General features: G+C 41.3%; 2 protein-coding genes and 1 long non-coding RNA gene across 13 annotated transcripts in view; 2 read left to right on the top strand and 1 right to left on the bottom strand.

The window, feature by feature from the left end:
• unc13a (unc-13 homolog A (C. elegans)) overlaps positions 1-3,775 on the top strand; it is a 49,368-nt gene extending 45,593 nt beyond the window's left edge. For all 11 annotated transcript variants that reach the window (XM_044200657.1, XM_044200656.1, XM_044200655.1 and 8 more), the window contains one exon: positions 73-3,775. In XM_044200657.1, coding sequence (XP_044056592.1) covers positions 73-361 — 289 coding nt within the window. In that variant the 3' untranslated portion in view covers positions 362-3,775. The remainder of the gene's footprint in view (positions 1-72) is intronic.
• On the bottom strand, positions 3,205-21,038 carry si:dkey-110c1.10 (unconventional myosin-Vb). The gene is made up of 35 exons (XM_044200658.1): positions 20,781-21,038; positions 19,930-20,040; positions 19,620-19,788; positions 18,790-18,934; positions 18,434-18,590; positions 18,192-18,335; positions 18,018-18,099; positions 17,760-17,867; positions 17,460-17,572; positions 16,975-17,243; positions 16,733-16,814; positions 16,029-16,169; positions 15,712-15,843; positions 15,451-15,534; positions 15,251-15,367; positions 15,046-15,143; positions 14,847-14,933; positions 13,837-14,157; positions 13,226-13,382; positions 12,798-13,037; positions 12,472-12,681; positions 12,215-12,308; positions 11,991-12,139; positions 11,413-11,613; positions 11,140-11,240; positions 10,904-11,018; positions 10,520-10,616; positions 10,092-10,217; positions 8,898-9,049; positions 8,498-8,587; positions 8,132-8,264; positions 7,758-8,055; positions 4,586-4,760; positions 4,399-4,479; positions 3,205-4,311 (listed from the first exon to the last, which is right to left on the bottom strand). The coding sequence occupies exons 1-35, from the start codon at positions 20,805-20,807 to the stop codon at positions 4,150-4,152; spliced, it is 4,968 nt and encodes a 1,655-aa protein (XP_044056593.1). The 5' UTR covers positions 20,808-21,038; the 3' UTR covers positions 3,205-4,149.
• LOC122878199 lies at positions 14,051-18,162 on the top strand. The gene is made up of 4 exons (XR_006378428.1): positions 14,051-14,147; positions 17,156-17,266; positions 17,764-17,861; positions 18,042-18,162. It is a non-coding gene; the product is annotated as an uncharacterized LOC122878199 (long non-coding RNA).
• Positions 21,039-21,177: the final 139 nt, after the last annotated feature.

The raw sequence follows: 21,177 nt of genomic DNA, 5'->3' as shown, positions 1-21,177 counted from the left end.
GTTGTTTTATTTTAAGGTTGTAGAAAATTACAGAACAGATTGTAGTTAACTCGTCTCTCCTCTCCTCTGCAGCACCCTGAGTAACGAGGTGGGCCCTGAATGCTATGAGCTGCAGGTGTGTGTGAAGGACTACTGCTTCGCGCGAGAGGACCGCACCGTGGGCATGGCCGTGCTGCAGCTGAAGGACATGGCCTCCAAAGGCAGCGTCGCCTGCTGGCTGCCACTGGGTAAACGCATCCACATGGACGAGACGGGCCTCACTGTCCTGCGTATCCTCTCCCAACGCAACAACGACGACGTGGCCAAGGAGTTCGTCAAGCTCAAGTCTGACCAGCGCTCTGCAGAGGAGGGCCGCAGCTAAGAGAAACGACAGAATTTAAAACAACTCGTCTGAAGCTCAATCAGACGTTGCCACAAACTGGGCCGGATCTCTCCTGAGCCACTGCTAGCCACTGCCCTGATGATCCAGTGTTTTAAAAGCACAGATAAGACAACAGTCACCACACATCCAGTGCTGTAAATACATTCATTTCAGTGGAAAGGACACAGTGCTAAACAGTCATCACTAATTTTCTTCAAAAAGCACCAGTGTCTTTATTGTTGCAGATGCTATTGGCCATCCTTTTGATGAACAATACATAGAGTTTAATCATAGAGCATATATCTACTTTCCTCTGTCCGTAGAGGTGAGTCATGTCATTCCACACACACACACACACACACACACCTCATTTGATTGGTTAGGGTGAGAAATATCTTGTAGCCTTTAATATTTTAGGTTTCTCTCTTTTTCTTTCTTTTGACTTTCTTCTTTTTCTCACTTTTCTCTGCCTCTTTAGTTTACCCCTTCTACTTTCCAGTTCCTCTCGTCCCTTCCCTGGCAGGGACCACAAGTGCCAACAGATAATCGCTAAAATATGCCAAGACCAGCCCTGAGCACAACAGGACCAACTATCCAACTGACCCATTAATAACAACAAAACGGCTGCAAGGCCTCAAACATTCCAGATATCGAGTGGGGATATGGCATATTGGGAACAAAGCACTATTTAGTTACGATAATTTTAATATTTATTTACTGCTTTCTTCCAAATTATATTTATATTTAAATAATTATATATATATATATATATATATATATATGTATACATATCTAATATATGAAGGACATATGTAAAGTTATATACAGGATTTATTCGATGGACGTGTGGTACTTGAAAGATTGTCCTTGTCCGTCTTTATGTCTGTCTACCCTGTAACAGAGCACACTGCCTGACACCCTGAATGCCTTCTGTCTTGTTGACCCTCGTACAGTGTGTCTGTCTCCTATACAGCGACTGTATAGAGAGATTATTCTGATGAAAACACGCCTTCATGCACTGTGATTCATCAGACTGTATGTGTGTGAAAATGATCGTGTCCGAGTGTGAATGTATAATCTGCGTTTGAGTACGTGTGAGTGTGTTTGTAAGATGTTCTAATGTTGGACCTCATGTAGCCGCCCGTGCTGCCTGTTACCTGCAAATGTAATCACAGGAAGCCATCACAAGCAAAGAACATCACACTGAGAGGGGTGTTCATATTCACATTAGATTTTGGAGGAGGATGCGACTTAGATCTTATGATGGATATTTCCATCTTTTTTTGGGTTACTATAAACATTCCACAGCCCAGTACTGACTGTGTGAGAGGTGCACAAAAGTAAAACTTGACTGCCATCTCCTTTTCTTAAAGAAAAAACAACTTGACAAATCAAAACCTGCATGTAAGAAGATGATAAAAAATATGTACCTGAGATCCTGTTTTGCAAAAGCAACATGCTCTGAGGTCAAATATCTACGTGGGTTACAAAACCACGCATCCTGCACCCCAGGGAGAGCACAAAGCACTAATGATCTACCACCCATGATCCCTAATGATCCAGCTGCAGATGTGGTAACCTGATACTGAGAAGTCAGACCTCTGCTAGAGGGCTGCAGATCCAGACCACACCAGGTCTGGCACTGACGTTTAAAAGAGGGCCTGCAGTTTAGTAGAGATGTAGTGTGAAGATTTAGAAGCACAGGGTCCATAATGCACCCATAATAACACATTTCTATTCTGATCTATTTTGTTTTTGTTTTCCAGTAATTGTTTATGGAATGACAGGAATTACACACCAAGGTGTCAAATTGTCCTACAGTTCAAATAATTTCTTTAATCTAGTCAATTTCATGTGAAACGAAATGTTCTGGATTGACTATTGACTGTCTAGCATGTCTCTTAATTCAACTTCTATTTTCATGAATGCCCTTTTTAAAGAAAGATTGATCGGTTTATTTATCTATAAGACATGTGTATGTTTATTGTAAACAAAAAAGCATCCAAGGTGAGGAAATGTCCAAGTTTAATAATGACAGGGTGTTTTGTTTGTTGTTTCTATTTCTGCTTCTTTTTAAGTTGCTACTGATGAGGGCCTCTAGCACTTGATCATAAATGAATAATTTAACAGACCCCCTCTTTTGAACAAGGTGTAAGAACTGAACTCTATGCATCTAATCTATAGAAATCTATGTAGATGAGTCATTTTTGAAGCAGTCTTATAATGTTTACATTGTGGATTATTATTCTTATTATATCAGCACAAGTGTTTGTCTGATATGTTGTAAAATGCTGTCTCTATTGTAATGGGCCAAATATCCCAGCTGTAGTAGAGCTGATTAGAGACTGAAATTAGTTTGTACATCTTTTTGGCGCAGAGGAAAATAATATGTAACGGAGAGATCGGTTGTTGTTGTTCGGCATTGTAAATAGCTCAGATGTAACAAACACATGTCAGACTATGTGAAGTGAAGTTTGCTGCTCTTTTGTAGACTTGAATTTTTGCTCTGGGTGACTGGGCAGTTGGGAATTATGTGCGTGGGTGCCCAATCTGGATATGTAGCTATTATTGAAAGATATAGGAAGGCCGTGTACACACTGGAGATGAATAACAAACAATTTGCACAAATCTGATCATTTAATGGGCTTGATTAAGAGCCAAATAAATACACCGCTAGCTTCTGACTTTTACACTGGCATTATATACAGTCATATAGATTATACAAAGGAAAACTAACTAAAGTAAATCTAAATTTTCTGGTGTGTACAAGGTCTTTTATTCAAGGGGGCATCTGCACAGTCTTTTAATAACTTTAAATAACAGGTACACAACTGTCACATAGCTGGAAATGCCACGAAAATAAATCTTTATTTATTGCTGTTGACAATGATACTTTAGTAATTCCTCCTCCTTCAGAGGCTGAGTTTGCGTGTTGGAACAGGGATGCACACAGAAGTTAAGGACAAGGATAAATGTAGAAGCACAACAAAAAGCACACAGACACAAAGCGGACAGACATGCATGATCTGTCTAGCTGACCAGGCCACACAGACAGACATCTGCACAGCGACGCCGGTCCTGTACTTCAATGGTGCATGATAGGAACAATAAAACAAAAAGAAAAAAATTTATTGTGCCAGCACGCATAATTATTTGATGTTAATTGCCAATTGTTGTCTCCTTTATTTTAATATTTCATTATTGTTTTCTATTTTTCAAATGTTTGTGAATATATAAATATGTATTACTGATGTGTAGTGGTACAAAGTACTCGCATGAGAATTTTTTTATACCTGAGATGTTTCTAATTTTTTGGGTTTTTTTAATTCTGGTTGTTCTTATTGGGGGTTGAGGTTACTGGGACTGCAGTCTCATTGTGTTTCTGCTTCCAATAAAATATGAAAAAAAGCTTAATTTCATTCCTTGTTTGTCAAACTGTACTGAGATATTGCTGTACCTTTCTTATTTCTGACTACATAACTACGGCTAAATAACTTTTTAAATTATTTTTATTACCTATTATTTATACTCCTGCTCTCCATTAGCATTCATGCCATTTCAAACTTACAAGTTTATTTATCTATAAGATGCTGAGATGTCAATTATTGACATAACCTCTGACCTTCAATAGTATACAGACTAATCCACTGATAATTAACAGATTAATTAAGCAAGTTAGTGCCATTAAAAGGTTCACAACACCTCCTAGAAGGACTAAATTCAATAGGTTGGGAGTTAAATTTGCTAAAACATATTTGCTCCACTGAAGAGGCAAGGCATCCTGATTTTCAGGCTTTGCGTAGAAAGGAGATCTTGAGGGAGTCTGGGATGACTAACTGCTCAACATGGAGGACGGGGGGAGGCAAGTAGGGAAATGTGACAGGAAACACTCGCCTCACATCCATTAGGAGCTGTGGAGGCTGACCGTCAGAACGGCCTTTGAGAAGCCCCTAGAAGAGCAAAGACAGAGCCCACTCACATGAGACACACTACTTTAAATTGATAAACACATGCAACCGTGCAGCTGTACACAGTACCTGTACAGTGCGGATGAAATTCAGTGTGACTCTTTCATCAAGGTCACTGTGAGGAGTGTAGAGAGTCAGAATCTTCACTATCTGTTAAACAAAACAGATAACCAGCAGGCAGATAAATATACGTATATATATTATAATACTGTAATTTTTTTCACTTCAAATCCGATGGAGATAGATAGCGACCCACCTGCTTGCTGGACAGGGCAGTACAAGTCTGAACAAGGGCCTGTGCATCCGCCTCTGTCTTTTTTCCAGCCTGCAGCAGTTGAACTGCCTGGATGAGGGGCTCCAGTGTGGCCACAGCGCCCCCTGCCTGCAGACCTCGGCTCCGCAGCCACTCCTCCAGCAGACTCACATTATATCTTAGTCACAAGAGGAAGACAGGCTGATTTGTAACCGGATTAATCTCATTACTTTGGTAATTAGATTACTCTTGTGCCACTTTGTTAATTGGATTACTTTTACTTCTAATAAGTTCTACTACTGCATACTTTCAGCAACAGACTTTTTCCCAAAATTTCTGACTCAACCTTTGTAACTTCAAAAACTTTGAATTTGTGGGAGGGGGCACAGTCTGACAGCTTGTAGGGGAAAAGCTGTTCAGTATCCTGCTGGACCTTGCACATAAGCTCCTGCACCTCCTACCTGAAGGCAGGAGGGAAAACCGACCATGAGATGGGTGATGTGGCTCTGCTGATGCAACGCTGATGGTAAATCTCCCCCAAGGAAGGTAGAGGGGCACCAATGATCCTGCTGGCAGTTCTCACTATCCGGTCAAGTTGGCGACGTTCCGACGCCCTGCTGTTGCCAAACCAGCAAGTGAGGTAAGGATGGAATCAATGGTGCCCCTGTAAAAGGTGGTGAGGTGTATAACAGGGAGGCCTGCCTTTCTGAGTCTGCGGAGTGGGTGGAAGATTTGTTTGTTGGGCTTTCTTCACAATGGCCGAGGTTTTGGTAGAGAAGGTCAGATCATAGGTGCATGCCCAGGAACATCACGTTGCTGACCTTCTCCACAGCGGAGCCATCGATGGTCAGCGGTGCGTGATGGTGATGCCTGCTGTCTCTTCTGAAGTCAATCACCAACTCCTTTGTTTTATCAACATTCAGGGAGAGGTTGTGGGACAAGAGTAATCTGATTAGATTACTTATGTAATCAGATTACAAAAGTAATCCAATTGCCAAAATTATCAGCTTTACAAAAGTGATCAGGTTACAAAGATTGCAGTTTGTTTTATACTTGTCAGGAAGAATGGATTTACACTTACACCAGTGGTGGAAGAAGTGGTGGAAGAAGTATCTACGGGCCTCACTTGCTGGTTTGGCAACAGCACTTGACCGGATAGTGAGAACTGCCAGCAGGATCATTGGTGCCCCTCTACCTTCCTTGGGGGAGATTTACCATCAGCGTTGCATCAGCAGAGCCACATCACCCATCTCATGGTCGGTTTTCCCTCCTGCCTTCAGGTAGGAGGTGCAGGAGCTTATGTGCAAGGTCCAGCAGGATGCTGAACAGCTTTTCCCCCACAAGCTGTCAGACTTATCAATGGACTGTGTCCCCTCCCACAAATATGTCCACAACACACCGACACACCCTCTAACCCCCATAACGGCACTATCACCTCAAACCAAATAACGGTACTGTCGTGCACTACAGACACATGACAAGTAAACTTACTGGACTGCACAATTACATACTTTACATACACCAGTATGATGAGCTCTTTTTAACTGATATTTCTTAGCCATACTTTCTAATTTATTTATTTAGTATCTATTGTTACTGTTTTCATGAGTGATATTGTTTTAACTAACAACTGGCACTTTGGGGAACATCATTTCATTTTGTTATGAAGGAATGATAATAAAGGAAATCTACTTTCTAATAACCTGTACTACTGCATACTTTCAGCTACAAAATGTATGTAAGATTACTTTTGTAATCAGATTACTTTTATAATGGGATTACTTTTGTAATTGGATTACTTTTGTATTTAGATTACTTTTGTAATCAGATTACTTTTGAATTGGGATTACTTTTGTAATGGGATTACTTTTGTAATTGGATTACTTTTGTAATCAGATTACTTTTGTAATCAGATTACTTTTGTAATCGGATTACTTCTGTAATTAGATTACTTTTGTAATGGGATTACTGTTGTAATCAGATTACTTTGGCAATTAGATTACTCTGGTCATTAGGTTACTTTCTAATAACCTGTACTACTGCATACTTTCAGCTACAAAATGTATGTAAACTTTAATCGCTGCACAAGACTTTGAAGTTTTAAACTTGTTAGCTTTCACAGTTTACATCATTTACAGTTTTTGTATTACCACAGTTTGAGTTTTATGCTTTTTTCAGTCCTTTGCTGAGTTTCTAATGGGTTTGTAGTAGTGACCTGTGATGTCAACCACTGCTGTTGTTTTTATTCCAAGTTTTCCCTCCTGCCTTCAGGTAGGAGGTGCAGGAGCTTATGTGCAAGGTCCAGCAGGATGCTGAACAGCTTTTCCCCCACAAGCTGTCAGACTTATCAATGGACTGTGCCCCCTCCCACAAATATGTCCACAACACACCGACACACCCTCTAACCCCCATAACGGCACTATCACCTCAAACCAAATAACGGTACTGTCGTGCACTACAGACACATGACAAGTAAACTTACTGGACTGCACAATTGCATACTTTACATACACTAGTCGGTCACGTTAGTGTTGGGGGATTCTTCTGTTTGTATTTTCACTTTGAAATTGACATTTTACATAACTGGTGTTTTGAAATTGTCTGAGGTTTGTCTCCATATAGCCCACTACTCTCATGCATAGATGGTGGACACACAGCCTGCCCTGCACTCCCTATTCCCCACCCACATGCCCCCAGACCAACGTGATATCATGGGATGGCGTATAAATAGCGCGCCACTTTTAAGGCTCTACTGAGTGCACTGTTCTAGTTGATATTGTTTTAGAGCAGTGACAGTATTGCTGATCACACCGGTGCAGCTGTAGTGGGCAAATTAGGGGCAATATGGATTACAGTCTTCACTCATTTTGTATCACAATATCGTGATACAGTAGAATTTCTGAAAATTCAATTGAAAAACAATTTATATAAAAATAAATACAGAGAATATCTGTTTTTGGCTAATCCAGTGAATTAAATACCTGACAAATCATCAAACTTCATCAGAGGTATTAAAAATAGAGCTCTCTTATTATTAATGGTATAGAAAAAAATGTTATCATCTCGTGGTGAACATATCATGTCATGGCAGGTGTAGCGCAATTTAAAATTGCTTACCCTTACATGATATGAAAAAATGTTGCATATCTGTACATTTGTCTGTGTGTATTTCTACCGTATTTGCATGCCACGACTCCAGCAGCACATGTCTTTCCTCAGCAGCAGGCTGTTGAGAGCGGAAGCAGCGATGAGGTAGGTGAGCTGGTGGAAGGCCTGCTCCATCTGTGTTGGGGGCAGAGCCTGATGGGACAACGCAGTGTGAAGGGCTCCCAGCTCCCTCAGCACCGACGCCATAGTGGGAGCACCGCCTCCTACAGTCCCGGGTTCTGAGCCTGCCCGTTTTCTGGACGTTCCCAACTTTACCACAGAGCCAGACAGACCTGGGATGGTCTCGCTCTCCAGCAGAGCAGGGACTGGGGGAGAGAGGGAGCAGGAGGTAAGATAAGAGGAGCAGTGGAGGGGAGAGCATTGTCTTCATTGTAGTGGTACCTATGATGTTTTGTAGACGTGTTTCAGTGATGGAGAGGAGCTGCTGATAGGCCTGGATACAGAGGTCACTCAGGGCATGGATCAAGTCACTCAGATCAGTGGTCAGTGGAACCAGTTCGTCTGAGTCAAGGGTCTGAAAAGTAATCAATCCAGACATACATTCATATAGTAAAATGTATTGAGATTTTTTTTCTGTCAGTAATCTACTACAAAGATCTTCTATTAATTTATTTCCCAGAGTGCCTAAGACGAGGAAAAGTTCTTGAGAGGTGGTAAATCATAGCATCGTTTTTTTATTGTGTTTTCTGGACAAAGATGCTCTCATTCAATAAGATGTAAGTAATAAAAAATACTCGTTCTTCCTACCTGTTTTGGGGAGTGCTGGGTCAATAGGTCATGCAACAGACAGGCGTTTTTCAGCCACAGAGCTGTCATATCTACATCGTTTCTATGTTTCTGCAAGGACAGATGAGATGGGAAAAGGTTATAGTGTCACTTGGAGTGCTATTATATGTGTATGTTGAATGACTGTGTGTGTGTGAGAGAAAGAGAGAGGTGTATGGGCTTTGTTGTCGTTTACTTTCTCCTTGGGGGCAAGATTGTTGGGGTTGGACACACGTAGGACAAAACAATCACACAAAAGTGTTTCAAAGTCAGTTGTTAATGCTGCTCTGCAAGTGACAACCTGTCCGACATGAGGTGATCTGTCCTTATGCATGAAACCTCAACCATATGGTGCACCAAGCAGATTCAGAACTCAGGTTACCTTCAGAGCTGCCTTCATAGCCGTGACAGCAGCGCTACAGAGTGAGCGAGCGTGAGTCTGGGCTCCGCTGCAGTCGGCCTGACGAACACACAGGAAGAGCACGCTGGCAGGGAGACCAGGAGGCAGAGACAGGGCACTGTCAACACGGATGTCTGGACCACAGACAGAGAGAGCAGCAATGGCAGAGAGAACACAGCCAGGTCATATTTGTCAGCTATAGAAGAGTTTGTTCTTGTGATTCACATCATACTCAGACAAAGTACTCACTACAAAGTTGTGGTCTCACAATCCCATAGGCGGGTTTCTAAAGCTACAATTTCGTTAATAGATGAATTTTTTAAAATAATTTTTCAAGTAAGAAATTTCAATAATTCCCTGGTTCCAGCCTCTTAAATGTCAGGATTTGCTTATTTTTGTTTGTCTTATGTGATAGTAAATTGATGATTTCAGTGTTTTTCAGGGTTTTGGACTGTTGATTGGACAAAACACACTATTTGAAGACATTAACTTGGGCTTGAGGAATGTAATGTGCATTTTGCACTATTTTCTGACATTTTATAGACCAAATGATCAATTGATAATCGAGAAAATAATCTACATATTGATTGATGATGAAATGAGAAGAGAAGTCTCCTTTTAAATATAGTGTATGTACCAGGTCAAATAACAAACAGCTTCTGTTCTAGGTTAGTGTCAACATGAAACTGTATGCGGGTTTAGAGAGAAAAATATCTAATGGCATGCTGTTTTAATACACTTTTTAATTCAGTACCTAGTTACTGAATAAAAACTAAAAAACTAACCTACTAAACTTGCATACTTAAAATTTAGAAGTATGTACATTTCTACTGTGGCCCTAATGCAAATTACTTTTGTGTGTTTCCTATATAAAAGTTTAAATGTTTCTATACACTAAAACATAGAGTTTGTTAAAGTTTACTGTTTGTTTGGTTTTAATGTTGCTGTAAAGGGGCAAACTGTGTGGTTTCATCTGTGCTCATCACTTCAGTTTGCTGTAAAAACATTCGAAAACTGCATATACAACACAACTGAAAGTTAAAAAGTACATTCTGGTATACTCTGTAAAGTGTTCTTTCTACTTGTAAAACTCCTCAAAACTTTGGAAAATCGAATACCCCCGGGGATAAAAAACGGCAGATGAAGATGGGGAAGGCCGACAGGGATCAATCTAACCTGTGATGAGGTTCTTGATGAGCTTGGTTTCATCTCTCTTCCTACATTCCAGCAAACCAGTGACTGTTGCTTGCTTCGGTTGGGATGGACAGGAGTAGGTCTCTGGGGTGAAAGCCGATGGGAGAACTGGAAAGAGAAAACATCACAACACAAACAACTAAAACACCAGCACCAGCAGAGAACCACAGAGATGTAAGAGAAGATACAATAACTGGAAGGCTGATACTTTATATGTTGTACTCAAGTTCATAAATTAACCGGCTTAGTGGAAAAGTCGACAAATTTAAGGCATTTAATTTATATCAACTTTTGATCTCATGATGATATTTCTCTAATGATAAGTGTTTACTTATCTGTTCTTAAGTAAGTCATTTAGTACAGAACAAGGTCTGTATTGTGCCTTCATAGGTGGTCTGATGAAATCTTACCTTGTGTCAGGAGTCGTCTGAGTGAGACTGTGTTTTTAAGTTCCTTCAACTCTCTCCTCAGTCTGACACACTCTTGCTCTCTGGCCTCTAGTAGTTCCTGCAGTTCCATTACACACAAACACACTTTCACTTTTTCTGGCTTATAGCCAATGCTCTGATTATGTCAGAGAGAAGTGGTGAGTGATGAGGAAAAAGGTAGGATGGGATTTTTTTGGGAAGATGGGAGCATAATAATGTCAGGGGAAGAAAAGGTGCAACATCAAAATATGTCAGAATGTTGAAACAAAGACCATTATGACTTATTTAGCCATTTTTTTCATTTATACACAGTCTTTCAACAGTATCCTTCATGAACCACTGATGACTGCCTTAATAAGTCAATACCTGTCGCTGTGCAGCAGAGGAAGAACTAGAGATCGCTTGACTAAGCTGGCACCTCAGAGCCTCCAGCTCCCCCTCCCACTGACTGTGCTGGCCACGCAGCTGGCTCTCCAGAAACCTGACACAGACAAGGAGAGAGATAAAACAGGATCACAGAGTTATAAATCATAGCATAAAATTGAAGGGGAAGCAGGATGATACACTAATAGTAATGAATGTAGTGAGTGTGACAGACTGACTTGTTGGCCACTCGTACAGCATCGTAAGCATGCGCCAGGTCCTCTCCTTTCATCTTCACTGCCGGGTCTTTGGCCACGTCCATCCTCTCCATCAACTTGTCCTGTCGATGCAAACATGAACACAGTGTGACATTTTAGTACCTGAGCTAATGAGAGTATGTGGCAAGTTGGAAAAGTGCCCAAACATCACTTTTCAGCAGTCATTGGGGGAAAAATTGTGCTTTGTGACATTCCTCTTTAAGTTTTGTTTTTCCTACTCCTACATTCCCCTACCATTGGCGTTTCGGAGCTCCACACTGACACTCTCCTCTCCAGGGTGGGGGATGTCACGCTGACCCTGCGGACCTCCTCCGGGGAAGTGAAGGCAGATTGGAAGGGTGACAGGGAGAGTGGGGTGAGAGACTGGGGTGACAGCAGAGTGGGGGAGGGAGGCTCCAAGCTCAAACTATGGGTGGAGTCCGTCCTTCTGTGGCCCTTGGTGTTGTGAGCAGAAAAAAGAACTCTCAGCAACCAAGATTGAGTTAAAAGGGACAGTTTGCCCCAAAATCAACATAATCTGCATTTCTCTTTCCACAAATCATGACCCGGACATTGCTGTTTAGTTTTTCAAATGTATTTTTTTGGCACTTTGAGCACCACAAGCTGAGTGCCATATAGTCTCATTATATAAAAAAAAAGGCAGACATCTCTATGGCCGATATCTCCAAAACTCTGCTACTCACACCAAAACAATCTAGATGGATAATCAGCACTACAGGTAAAAGGAGAAATAAGTATTTGTGATTTGGGGGTGAACTGTCCCTTTAAGACCAAAATGGTATTTAAGTGTGTCTGTGAGTGTAGTTATGAACCTCAGTGAGCAGACTCATCTCTCTGAGGTTGTCGTATCTCTGCTCCAGTCTGGTGAACTCTCTCAGGAGACCCTGATACTTCCTCCTCTCCTCATCCAGCTCTGCCCTCAGAGCTGCACTCGCTTGAGACACAGCCTGGTGCACACACTCTGCACACACACAAAAACAAATAAAGACATGAAAAACACAGAGAGACTGTATGATGCTGCAAAGAGAGAGCCTACCTTCTTGTGTTTTTTCTTGTTGAAGTAAACGAGCAGAGAGAGCATCTCTCTCTTTGCAAAAACTGTCCTTCTCTCTCTGCAGGGCTTGCAACTCCTTAGAAAATGAGAATAAGAAACAATTTAAACTTAAAATTAACTAAGCTTGTCAAGGAAAAGAAAATGTTTACTGGTATAACAGGTATTCTTCACTCCTAATAATAACACAATCACCAGCACAGTTTAGATGTGTCAAGTTATTCTTGGGTTGGTAGACATACTTGTGTGAGTTGAAGGATTTCCTGGACAGCCTTCTCCTCAGCTCTCCTTCTTTCCTCCACCTCCTTCTCGCTGATGACAGGGCAGGGCGGAGGCTTCTCGTGTTTCTGGCTCTCTAGTTTCTGTATCGTCGCCCGCAAGGCTTCCAGCTCAGCACTGGTGGTCTCTCGCTCTGCATGCAGGGTCTCTCTCAAAGCTGCACTCTCCCTGGCCTGGACACATAACAAACACAACTTTGTCATGTGAATACAAAATAAAATGACCACTTGACACGGACATTTGAGGGCTTACGAGAATCGCATCAGAGGATCAAACTCCCTTCACTCACCTCCTGGTCTGCTCTCAACTGCAGCTGCATCAGTTTGACTTCCATGCCCTTGTTGAGCTCCCTGTACCTCTCCACTGAGCGGGCCTCGGTCTTTAGTTTCAGCAGCTCTCTCCTGGCAGCCCTGCGGCGCACGCAGCACTGCATGAACACCACTGCCGCACGTACCCGCCTGTACGCCTGCCTCGCCAACCACCCACGCACTCTTGCCTGAAGCAACACAGCAGCCCGCTCCGCCACCAACTGAGGGAGGAGAGTAGGGTTTAAAAATGTCTATATAACTTAACTTAGCATTCACAATTGATTTCAGAACTGCAATGTCAAAGAAAAAATGACTAAACACATTGAAAATTGGCCAGTGGAGGTTGTTTTTTAAAGATCAGCAGGTGGCGGTTGAGTTGGTTAAGGCTGTAAAGGTGTTAAATGCTAACCAGTCTGTATCTGCGCCGCGCCAGTGTGCCCCTGGTGAAGGCCTGGATGGTGATGGTGGCCTTTCGGATCATGAGGAACAACTGTCTGACCACCACCATGCGGTAGGTCTTCTGGATTACTAAAGCAGCCATGGTGTAGCGCAGGGTCAGGGCCAGTCTGCAGCCAGGAAATTTAAATGCAGAATATTTAATTTTAAGTTTCGGGCTATATCTGGTAATTTTGTGTTGGAGATTGATAAAGTTTACACAAAACACAGAAAAATAACAGACCTGGCTCTATTATTTTAGTTTCCACAGATTATTGTGCAGTGTAAAATACATTGTAGCTCCAAACATAAACCTGGCTTCATTTGCTACAATGAATAAATCATTAATAACTTTAAATATGTATATAAAAATACAGACAATTAAATAAAATGTTCTGTCACTGAAAGGTCAGCACCAACAGGTCAGATTCTCTAAAGATGTGTTACTTTCCTTTCAACAAATAAAATGGCACAGTGAGGCTGTACTGTAATATAAAATACATAAATATTGTGCAACAGCTTGAATACCAGATAAAATATATTCACATCTCTCACACACACAATCAAATCTTTTTCTATCCTCACCGTCTGGCCAGCGCTCCTCTGCAGTATCTCTGTATGGTGACAGTTGCCCAGCTGATCCTGGAGTATCTAATCCGTGCCAGCCATCCTCTGACCCGGCTCTGGATGATCACAGCAGCAACACGCAGCCTCTCAGCTCTCAGCCTCTCCAGAAGAGCCACCTGACCGGCCCGGAAGAATACTTTGGTCTTTCCAAAGCAGTACTGGTCTGGGTCTGGGATGAGCTGAGGCAGGGCCTGTCTGCATGAAGCCTGGGCCTGCTCCTGGCTCTGAGGACCTCGAAGCAGAAGACGGTACCTGCTGAAGAACTCCTGGTATGTCCATCTGGAAGCAAAGATTTTTTTTAACAGAAATCTTAGAGAAAGCAGCTTGGTAGTTCTGTTAAGATAGTTTGTCCTTTTCTTTTGGCCTATTCTTCTATTTATTATTATTATTATCAATTAATTTGATATAATCTGAAAATTAATAAACTATAAAGCATTAATAAAGAGACACATATTGCATTACTGAACATTTATACTACTTTATGCTCTCATCATTCGGTAACACTGTTGTTACCCATCAGGTATTGTTTTAATTTCATGTGGGTGCATTTAATGAAACTTGGATATTTGAGACTTGAAATTTGGTTTGTTGCACAAGGATGGGCAACAAATCAACATTACACCTTCCTCAACATCTATGTTAGTTCATTGTTTGTCCTATAGGTTCAGGGGCTGACTCTCAAATACTGGATACTGGAAAATTAAATTGTCATTGTCATGGATTATCAATCTCAAACAACTTTTGTCTCTGTAAATAAATTGTTATAACATATTGCCACAAACTGAAACAAATACTGCCTAAAAGTTAGGAAATAAATCTAAGACATCTAAGAATAAATCTTATTGTATACATGGCGCACAGAATTTGTAGTTAATGGTCTATTAACCACAAATAGTTGTAGTTACCAAAACCCCTGGTATAGTCCTTTAAGATAAATGAGAGCTTTGCAGAGAGTAAGACGAATGTACCTGGATGGATAACCTGCGGCACTGATGCGTATAGTCTCCAGCACCCCACAGGCTCTCAACTGCTGGACTGTCCTCCTGGGGTCGAACCTAACAAATCAAGGCTGTTAGGTTGCTTGGTGCACAGACCAGTGTCAGAGAAAATACAAAATCAGACAAATAAACTGTTAATTTTGTGAAGACAAGCCAAACAAAGACATACATAAAAGGTTCTTTGAGATCGTTGGGTTTAATACAGCGGACATAGTGAGGAGTGGTGCTATTGAGAATGTCCATTAGCATCTGTAAGGACTGACGGAACTGACAGGCACAGAAACAAAGCACAATGAACACAAAACATAGTGTTAAAGTTGTTAAAATTCTCTGCTCAATCCACAAAACACAAGGATGCAGTCATAACAGCTTACCTGGAAGCCCACTGTCAGTTTATGCTCTCTGGGGGCTCTTTTCCCTGAGCGAACACCTCCATTAGCCACAGAGGACACATGTCCTTGCTGCTGGAACAACTCAGCCACCAGCTCAGACTGACACACACAGACACAAGTTAGTCATCCCCCTTGTCACATAGAAATTAAACAAACTTCTGAAATTAAATATGTAACACTACCTGACTTGCTTTGAGAATGTTAATGAGCTCCTCAAAGACTGTATCTCGATTCTTGTCTAAAAAGCCATCACATTCATATTGCACCTGATGATAAAAGAAAAACTAGTTATACTGTGGAGTGTTACAAAATGTTATAAACTTGAAAAGAAACCTTTTCACATATTGAGGCTTCTCACTGGAGAACTAAATTATAGTCCAAAAACAGACAGACAGTTTCCGTCCAGTTGTCCCAGAATCAGTGTGTTGATTTTCATCACTCACCATGTCAGCAAAGTGCACAACGATGAAGGCGCTGTTGGACATGCGAGGTTTCCGGAAGTGAGGGTGGGGCTTGCTGGTCAGGTGTTGGTCATACAGCTTCCGCACCCAGCTCTCATCTGAACCTTTGGGCATCTGATAATAAACACAGACGATGATCACAGAGACTAGAGTTGAACACATTATCACTAAAACCAATGAGTTAAAAAAGAAAAAAGTGCTCCAGTGCTTAAAATAATATATGTACATATAAATACAGGTTTTAAAAAAAGATAATAATAATAACAGGCAGACAGAAAAGAGAGGACAGCATGACTGACCCTGCACTCCTCATCTAAAAGATCAAACAGGCCCAGTTGTCCCTCTATGAGATTGATGCACTGCTGATTGTCGCTGAACTCAATCCTGCTCCAGGCCAGCTCTTCCCGGACATACTCCTCCTGCTCCAAGTGGAACACATGCTGCAGACGAACACAAAATAAAAATATAAAACTTGAAGATTGAGACTAAATGAAAACAATTACAATGACTAAACATCCTGAGGATAAAAACTGCTCTGAAAAAAAAACTGATCTGAAAAGATCCATCCAAGCTATGAAGAACAGATCATCACACTGGAAGGACATTCTGTGCTCGTTTCCCTCTCAGCAGTGATGCCGAGGCAGAGCCTTCCTCCTGCATTTCGTAACTATGAGGAAGACAAACCTTTATTCCCTAAAACCAGAAGAATATAATGTGATTTTGGAAACTTTTCACCCCTAAAAAAGTACCCCACACTGTAGGAGAGAAAGAGTATGCCACACATGCATTAAAATGTGCATTAACCTGCAAAACTGAAAACAAGGTGGACATTCACACTGAAAGAAAATGATGGAAAGAAGCAGTGGTGATAGGGCTGATTCCCTGAAGAGTTTAACAAAAATAATTTGGCTACGGTCTGGCACGTGCAAGTGCTATGACACACACACACACACACCAAAACACAGAGGGACAGAAACACATGTCTGCCTGTCACATGACTTACCCTGTTGAATTGCTGTTGCAGTTTTTCATTCGCATAATTTATACAGAACTGCTCAAAACTGTTCTGGTCAAAGGTCTCGAACCTGCTCAGAGAGAGAAGACTAGTCAGATTAACACACTGAAGATACGAACAACACACTTTAGACTATTGCATAATATTTCTGGTGCGATAAAACAAACTTTAGGGTGTAATAAGGCCACAAAACTAATCTGTATCCAGTGTCACAAAGCTTCATCACTCACCCATAGATGTCTAGCACCCCTATAAAGGATTTGGCTTGTCCCCTCTGAGTGCGCAGAGCAGAGTTGAGCCTCTGGACGGTCCATGTAAACAGCTGGCCATAGATATGTTTAGCCAGTGCATCTCTGGCTTCTACAGCCTGCTGACCGGACATTGGTTTGACCAGCATCTCTCCCCCTACAGTCAGTCTGCGATGACACAGCCAGTGGGCCATCTGAGGTCCTTCCACTCCTAACAGCTTGGAGAAGACAGTCAGTGAGCGGTCATCTGCCTGAGAAAAAACAAAGAACTCAGGTATCTGCTACGGTACAGTATGTGTACTGATAGAAATAGGTAGAGATGACAGTTCAGAATCAGAATCAGAAATACTTTATTGATCCTCGAGGGGAAACTCTTTTGCTACAGAAAGAGAGAGAAAAAATGTGTTTATAGAAGAACTAAAGCACTCCAGGGGAGAGGAGACAAAGAGTAGAAATATATTTCTTACATTAATATAACACCTGCCAGAACTTCTCCCACTGGCTTGGATGTTGACATTTCCCAGGTGCAGAACAGCTGACAGGATCCTGAAGAGCTCCATCTGTTGGTCAGGCTGCACACCTGCAATTTTTATTTATACGCCAACAATTCTGTTCATATCTTCATAACCAAGGACATGATTCAATTATATAAAATTCTTACCTGAGTCTGAATAGTTGCATCCTCAAACATATGTGTGTGTGTGTGTGTGTGTGTGTGTGTGTGTGTGTGTGTGTGTGTGTGTGTGTGTGTGTGTGAATTACTCTACCCAGAATGGTGAAAGCATTGCGAGTGCGCTCCAGGTCCAACAAATCATCAGTTCCGGGAATCTGTACCTCTCCTCCCTGGCTGGTGTAGTGGAAATGTTCAGGTGCGTCTGGAGGAAAAACACAAAACACAGTGAGACGGCATGCAACATGGACATTATAATGTACAATACATTAAGGACACAGTGAATAGGAAAAAAAGTGTAGACATGGAAATATTTTGAGAACAAGCTGGGGGGTTGCTTGTGATTAAGTCTCACCCAGTTTAAATGATCTCATTTCAGGCAACTCTCTGGAGGCACACAGCTGGTAGAAGATATGGTAGTTCCTCTCTGCTGATGCCTTACGCATACAAACAATGTTCATCAACATTTGCAGAAGTAGCATTTCACCTCTTAACAAATGAAAATCATCATTCTGGCTAAAGAGCTTACTTGGAAGACAACCCTTGACTTCTCCAGTAAATATGTCCTCATGTTTGCTGCAACGATGTCCCCTTTTCTGCCAAAGCCGATCTCGATGTACTTCCCAAAACGACTACTGTTGTCATTTCGAGTGGTTTTAGCATTCCCAATAGACTGTAGACAAAAGTATGCATTGATGGTATCTTTAAAAAAACATGATTGACAGGAATATCCTTATTCCTAAGTAACAAATCTGTTCAACCATCCGTCACCTCCATGATAGGGTTGGAAGCCAGAACCCTCTCCTCCACGCTGGTCTGCTGTGCTGCTCCTCCAACCACAGCAAAGTAACGCATGGTGAATTTAGCTGAGACCGTTTTCCCCGAGCCAGACTCTCCACTGATGATGATAGACTGGTTTTTCTCCTCCCTATAAACACAGATAGTGTGACTATCAAATCTCATACGGTGAAGTTATGCTGAGACGATCAGTGTTGTTGCAGGTTCAAAGCATGAGCAAGACAGTATAGGAAATACTATAATTGATGTAAATTTTACTGAGTACAGTTTGAAAGGCCAGCAAACACTCCTCGTTGTCATAACATGACCTCCAGCTTTTGACCTCTGACCTGGTCATGGTGCGGTAGGCTTCCTCAGCCACAGAAAAGATGTGAGGTTCCATGTCGGCCATGTCCTGACCACTGTAAGCATCTATCACCTCCTCTCCATATATGGGGAGCTGGTCATAGGGATTGATGGCCACTAACACAATGCCTGGAGGGACAGGAGAAGAAAGTCAGCAGGAGAGTATGGATATTGATAGGACTTAGCTTTCATAAGAAAGATAATAGAAATTAAATATTTTGCAATAACTATATCATTTCTGTCTGTATAGAAAATGCATTTAAAAATATAATTTTTTGTAAAAGTTTTGGAATAGTACATGTAGTAACTTTAGTATCCATAGTGCAAATCTAAATACAAATCTTTCAAATCAAAATTTTCTAAAACCCACTGTGTCTACTTTCGGTCAGAGTTAAACCACGCACATGTCACTCATTATAGTGAATATAAACACACAACCTATCTAATTTTATAGGGATTTAAGACTAACAAGGGATTTTCATGACAAAACTACACAAATAAAAAAAAACTGTGATTTCAATTTGAGAGTTTTAGAAAACCCATCTTTAACAAATATGTAATTACATCTTAAACCATTGGCAGCGAGGGAGTGGCTCAACCTTTGACCTACTGTAATAAAGTTGACATTTATTATTATAAAGCATGCAGACAGAAGCACACAGCAGCTGCCTGTTTTCTGGCACTTTGCCAGCACAAGTCTCAAAGCCCTTCTGTCACTCATATTGTCCCACTTTTAGCTGGATAATCATCCCTGTCTTAGCAAGATTTCCTCAAATCTCCCTCCGTCGTCTGCTTTTGCCCATCCAGTGCTCACCACAGTATGTGTAGATGCTGCTGTAGTCCAGGAATCGAACCCGGAGGTTGTGCAAGACAGCAGGTTCATGAAGGAAGCTAAGAGCTGTTAGATCATTTTCCCCCTCTAGGATGTTGGGGTTCCCCAGCGGTGGGAGATCTGATGGGGACACCACTGGGTAATGGACCTCCTACCAATGGAGATGGAAGTTGTGAGGAATTTAAAGTGTTTTGTAAAAATATAGCGAGGACACTGGAGCTTAGCATGATGCTGTTTTATGAAGCCCATAATACTTGATTTTTGAATATTATAATGGTACTGCATGTCTCACCTTTCCATTAGAGAGCTGTAGCAGTAGATGTTTCTCTCCAGGACTGTAGTCCTGGAGGAGTAGGGCTGGCACCCAAACTGCATCCGGGTCAGGTATCCACACACTTGCTCCCTAGCAAAGGAGCAGACTGTTTCAGGTGTGTGTCTGTAAAAATTCTGATTGAATAATAAAGAGGGAAAAAGATACTGCAGGTTGAACACACTCTGCATTTATTGGACCCATTGTGAAGAGATTTTCTTTACATAATATTTCAGTTTCTGTGCCGACACTGTTAAGGTGCATGTAACACCTCCTGACCCTACCCAGACAAGATATTTGTCACCCATCAGCATAAAAGGCTCCTAAACAGTGTTAAAAATTAACACTGGTCATCCTACTCTAAACTGCCTGGATTAGCCATTATCTGCTTCTAACATATGTAATTTGCTTATTAATGTTTCCATTTTACAAATTAATACACACTTTGATTACTACAATTTTATGAATTACTGACCACCAAGTTTACAGAAATAACGAAAAAAATTCAGCAGATTTTATCACAGCCAATCTTTTATCATTAACTGTATTGGCTGAAGAACGCACACAACAATCAGGAAAACTGATTATTTCGGCACCAAAACTTATGAAAATGTACATAACTTGGAAAGGCTGATGCACACAAACCAGTTATGTCATAAAAACACCATAACGCTCTCATCATTTGCGATGTTGTTTTTATATCGTTATCATTATATTATAATGATTATATCCTTTAAATGGACCCACAAACGGTAGGCCCTGCAGCAGAGAATGATAAAGGGCAAATCACTTTAAAAATGCCAAAACAAAAAAACAATTCAAGTCAGTCTTACCTTGCTGTATAACTCCAGTGAAGCCATGTTAATTACTTTAAAGTATGCAGGGAGACATCATTTTAAACAAACCAAAAGGGGCAACATTCACACGTCCCTTTGAAGGAACAGTCGGTATCCTCCACACTTCTGCAGGAGAGCCACTTTGTGTCCTGGTGACAGTATTTTGCACTTTGTCCATGCTCACACGGAGGCATGAGGACTGTCAAGTTAACTGTTAATCTGTAGGAGGATGCAGTGATTGGATGGAGGTGTTTCTACATGTGAATGTGCAGAGTTTGAATCATTACTGCATGGCAGGATGTCCCTTAGAAAACCTACTTTTGAGGAGGTCAGATGCATCTAAATAAAGGTTTAACCACAGTTACGAATGCAAATGTATGGAGTACTTTTAAAA

The sequence above is a fragment of the Siniperca chuatsi genome, linkage group LG6 (assembly GCF_020085105.1).
Source record: "Siniperca chuatsi isolate FFG_IHB_CAS linkage group LG6, ASM2008510v1, whole genome shotgun sequence".
In the NCBI taxonomy this organism is placed as follows: Eukaryota; Metazoa; Chordata; class Actinopteri; order Centrarchiformes; family Sinipercidae; genus Siniperca; species Siniperca chuatsi.
This window is presented reverse-complemented; position numbering and strand designations above follow the sequence as displayed.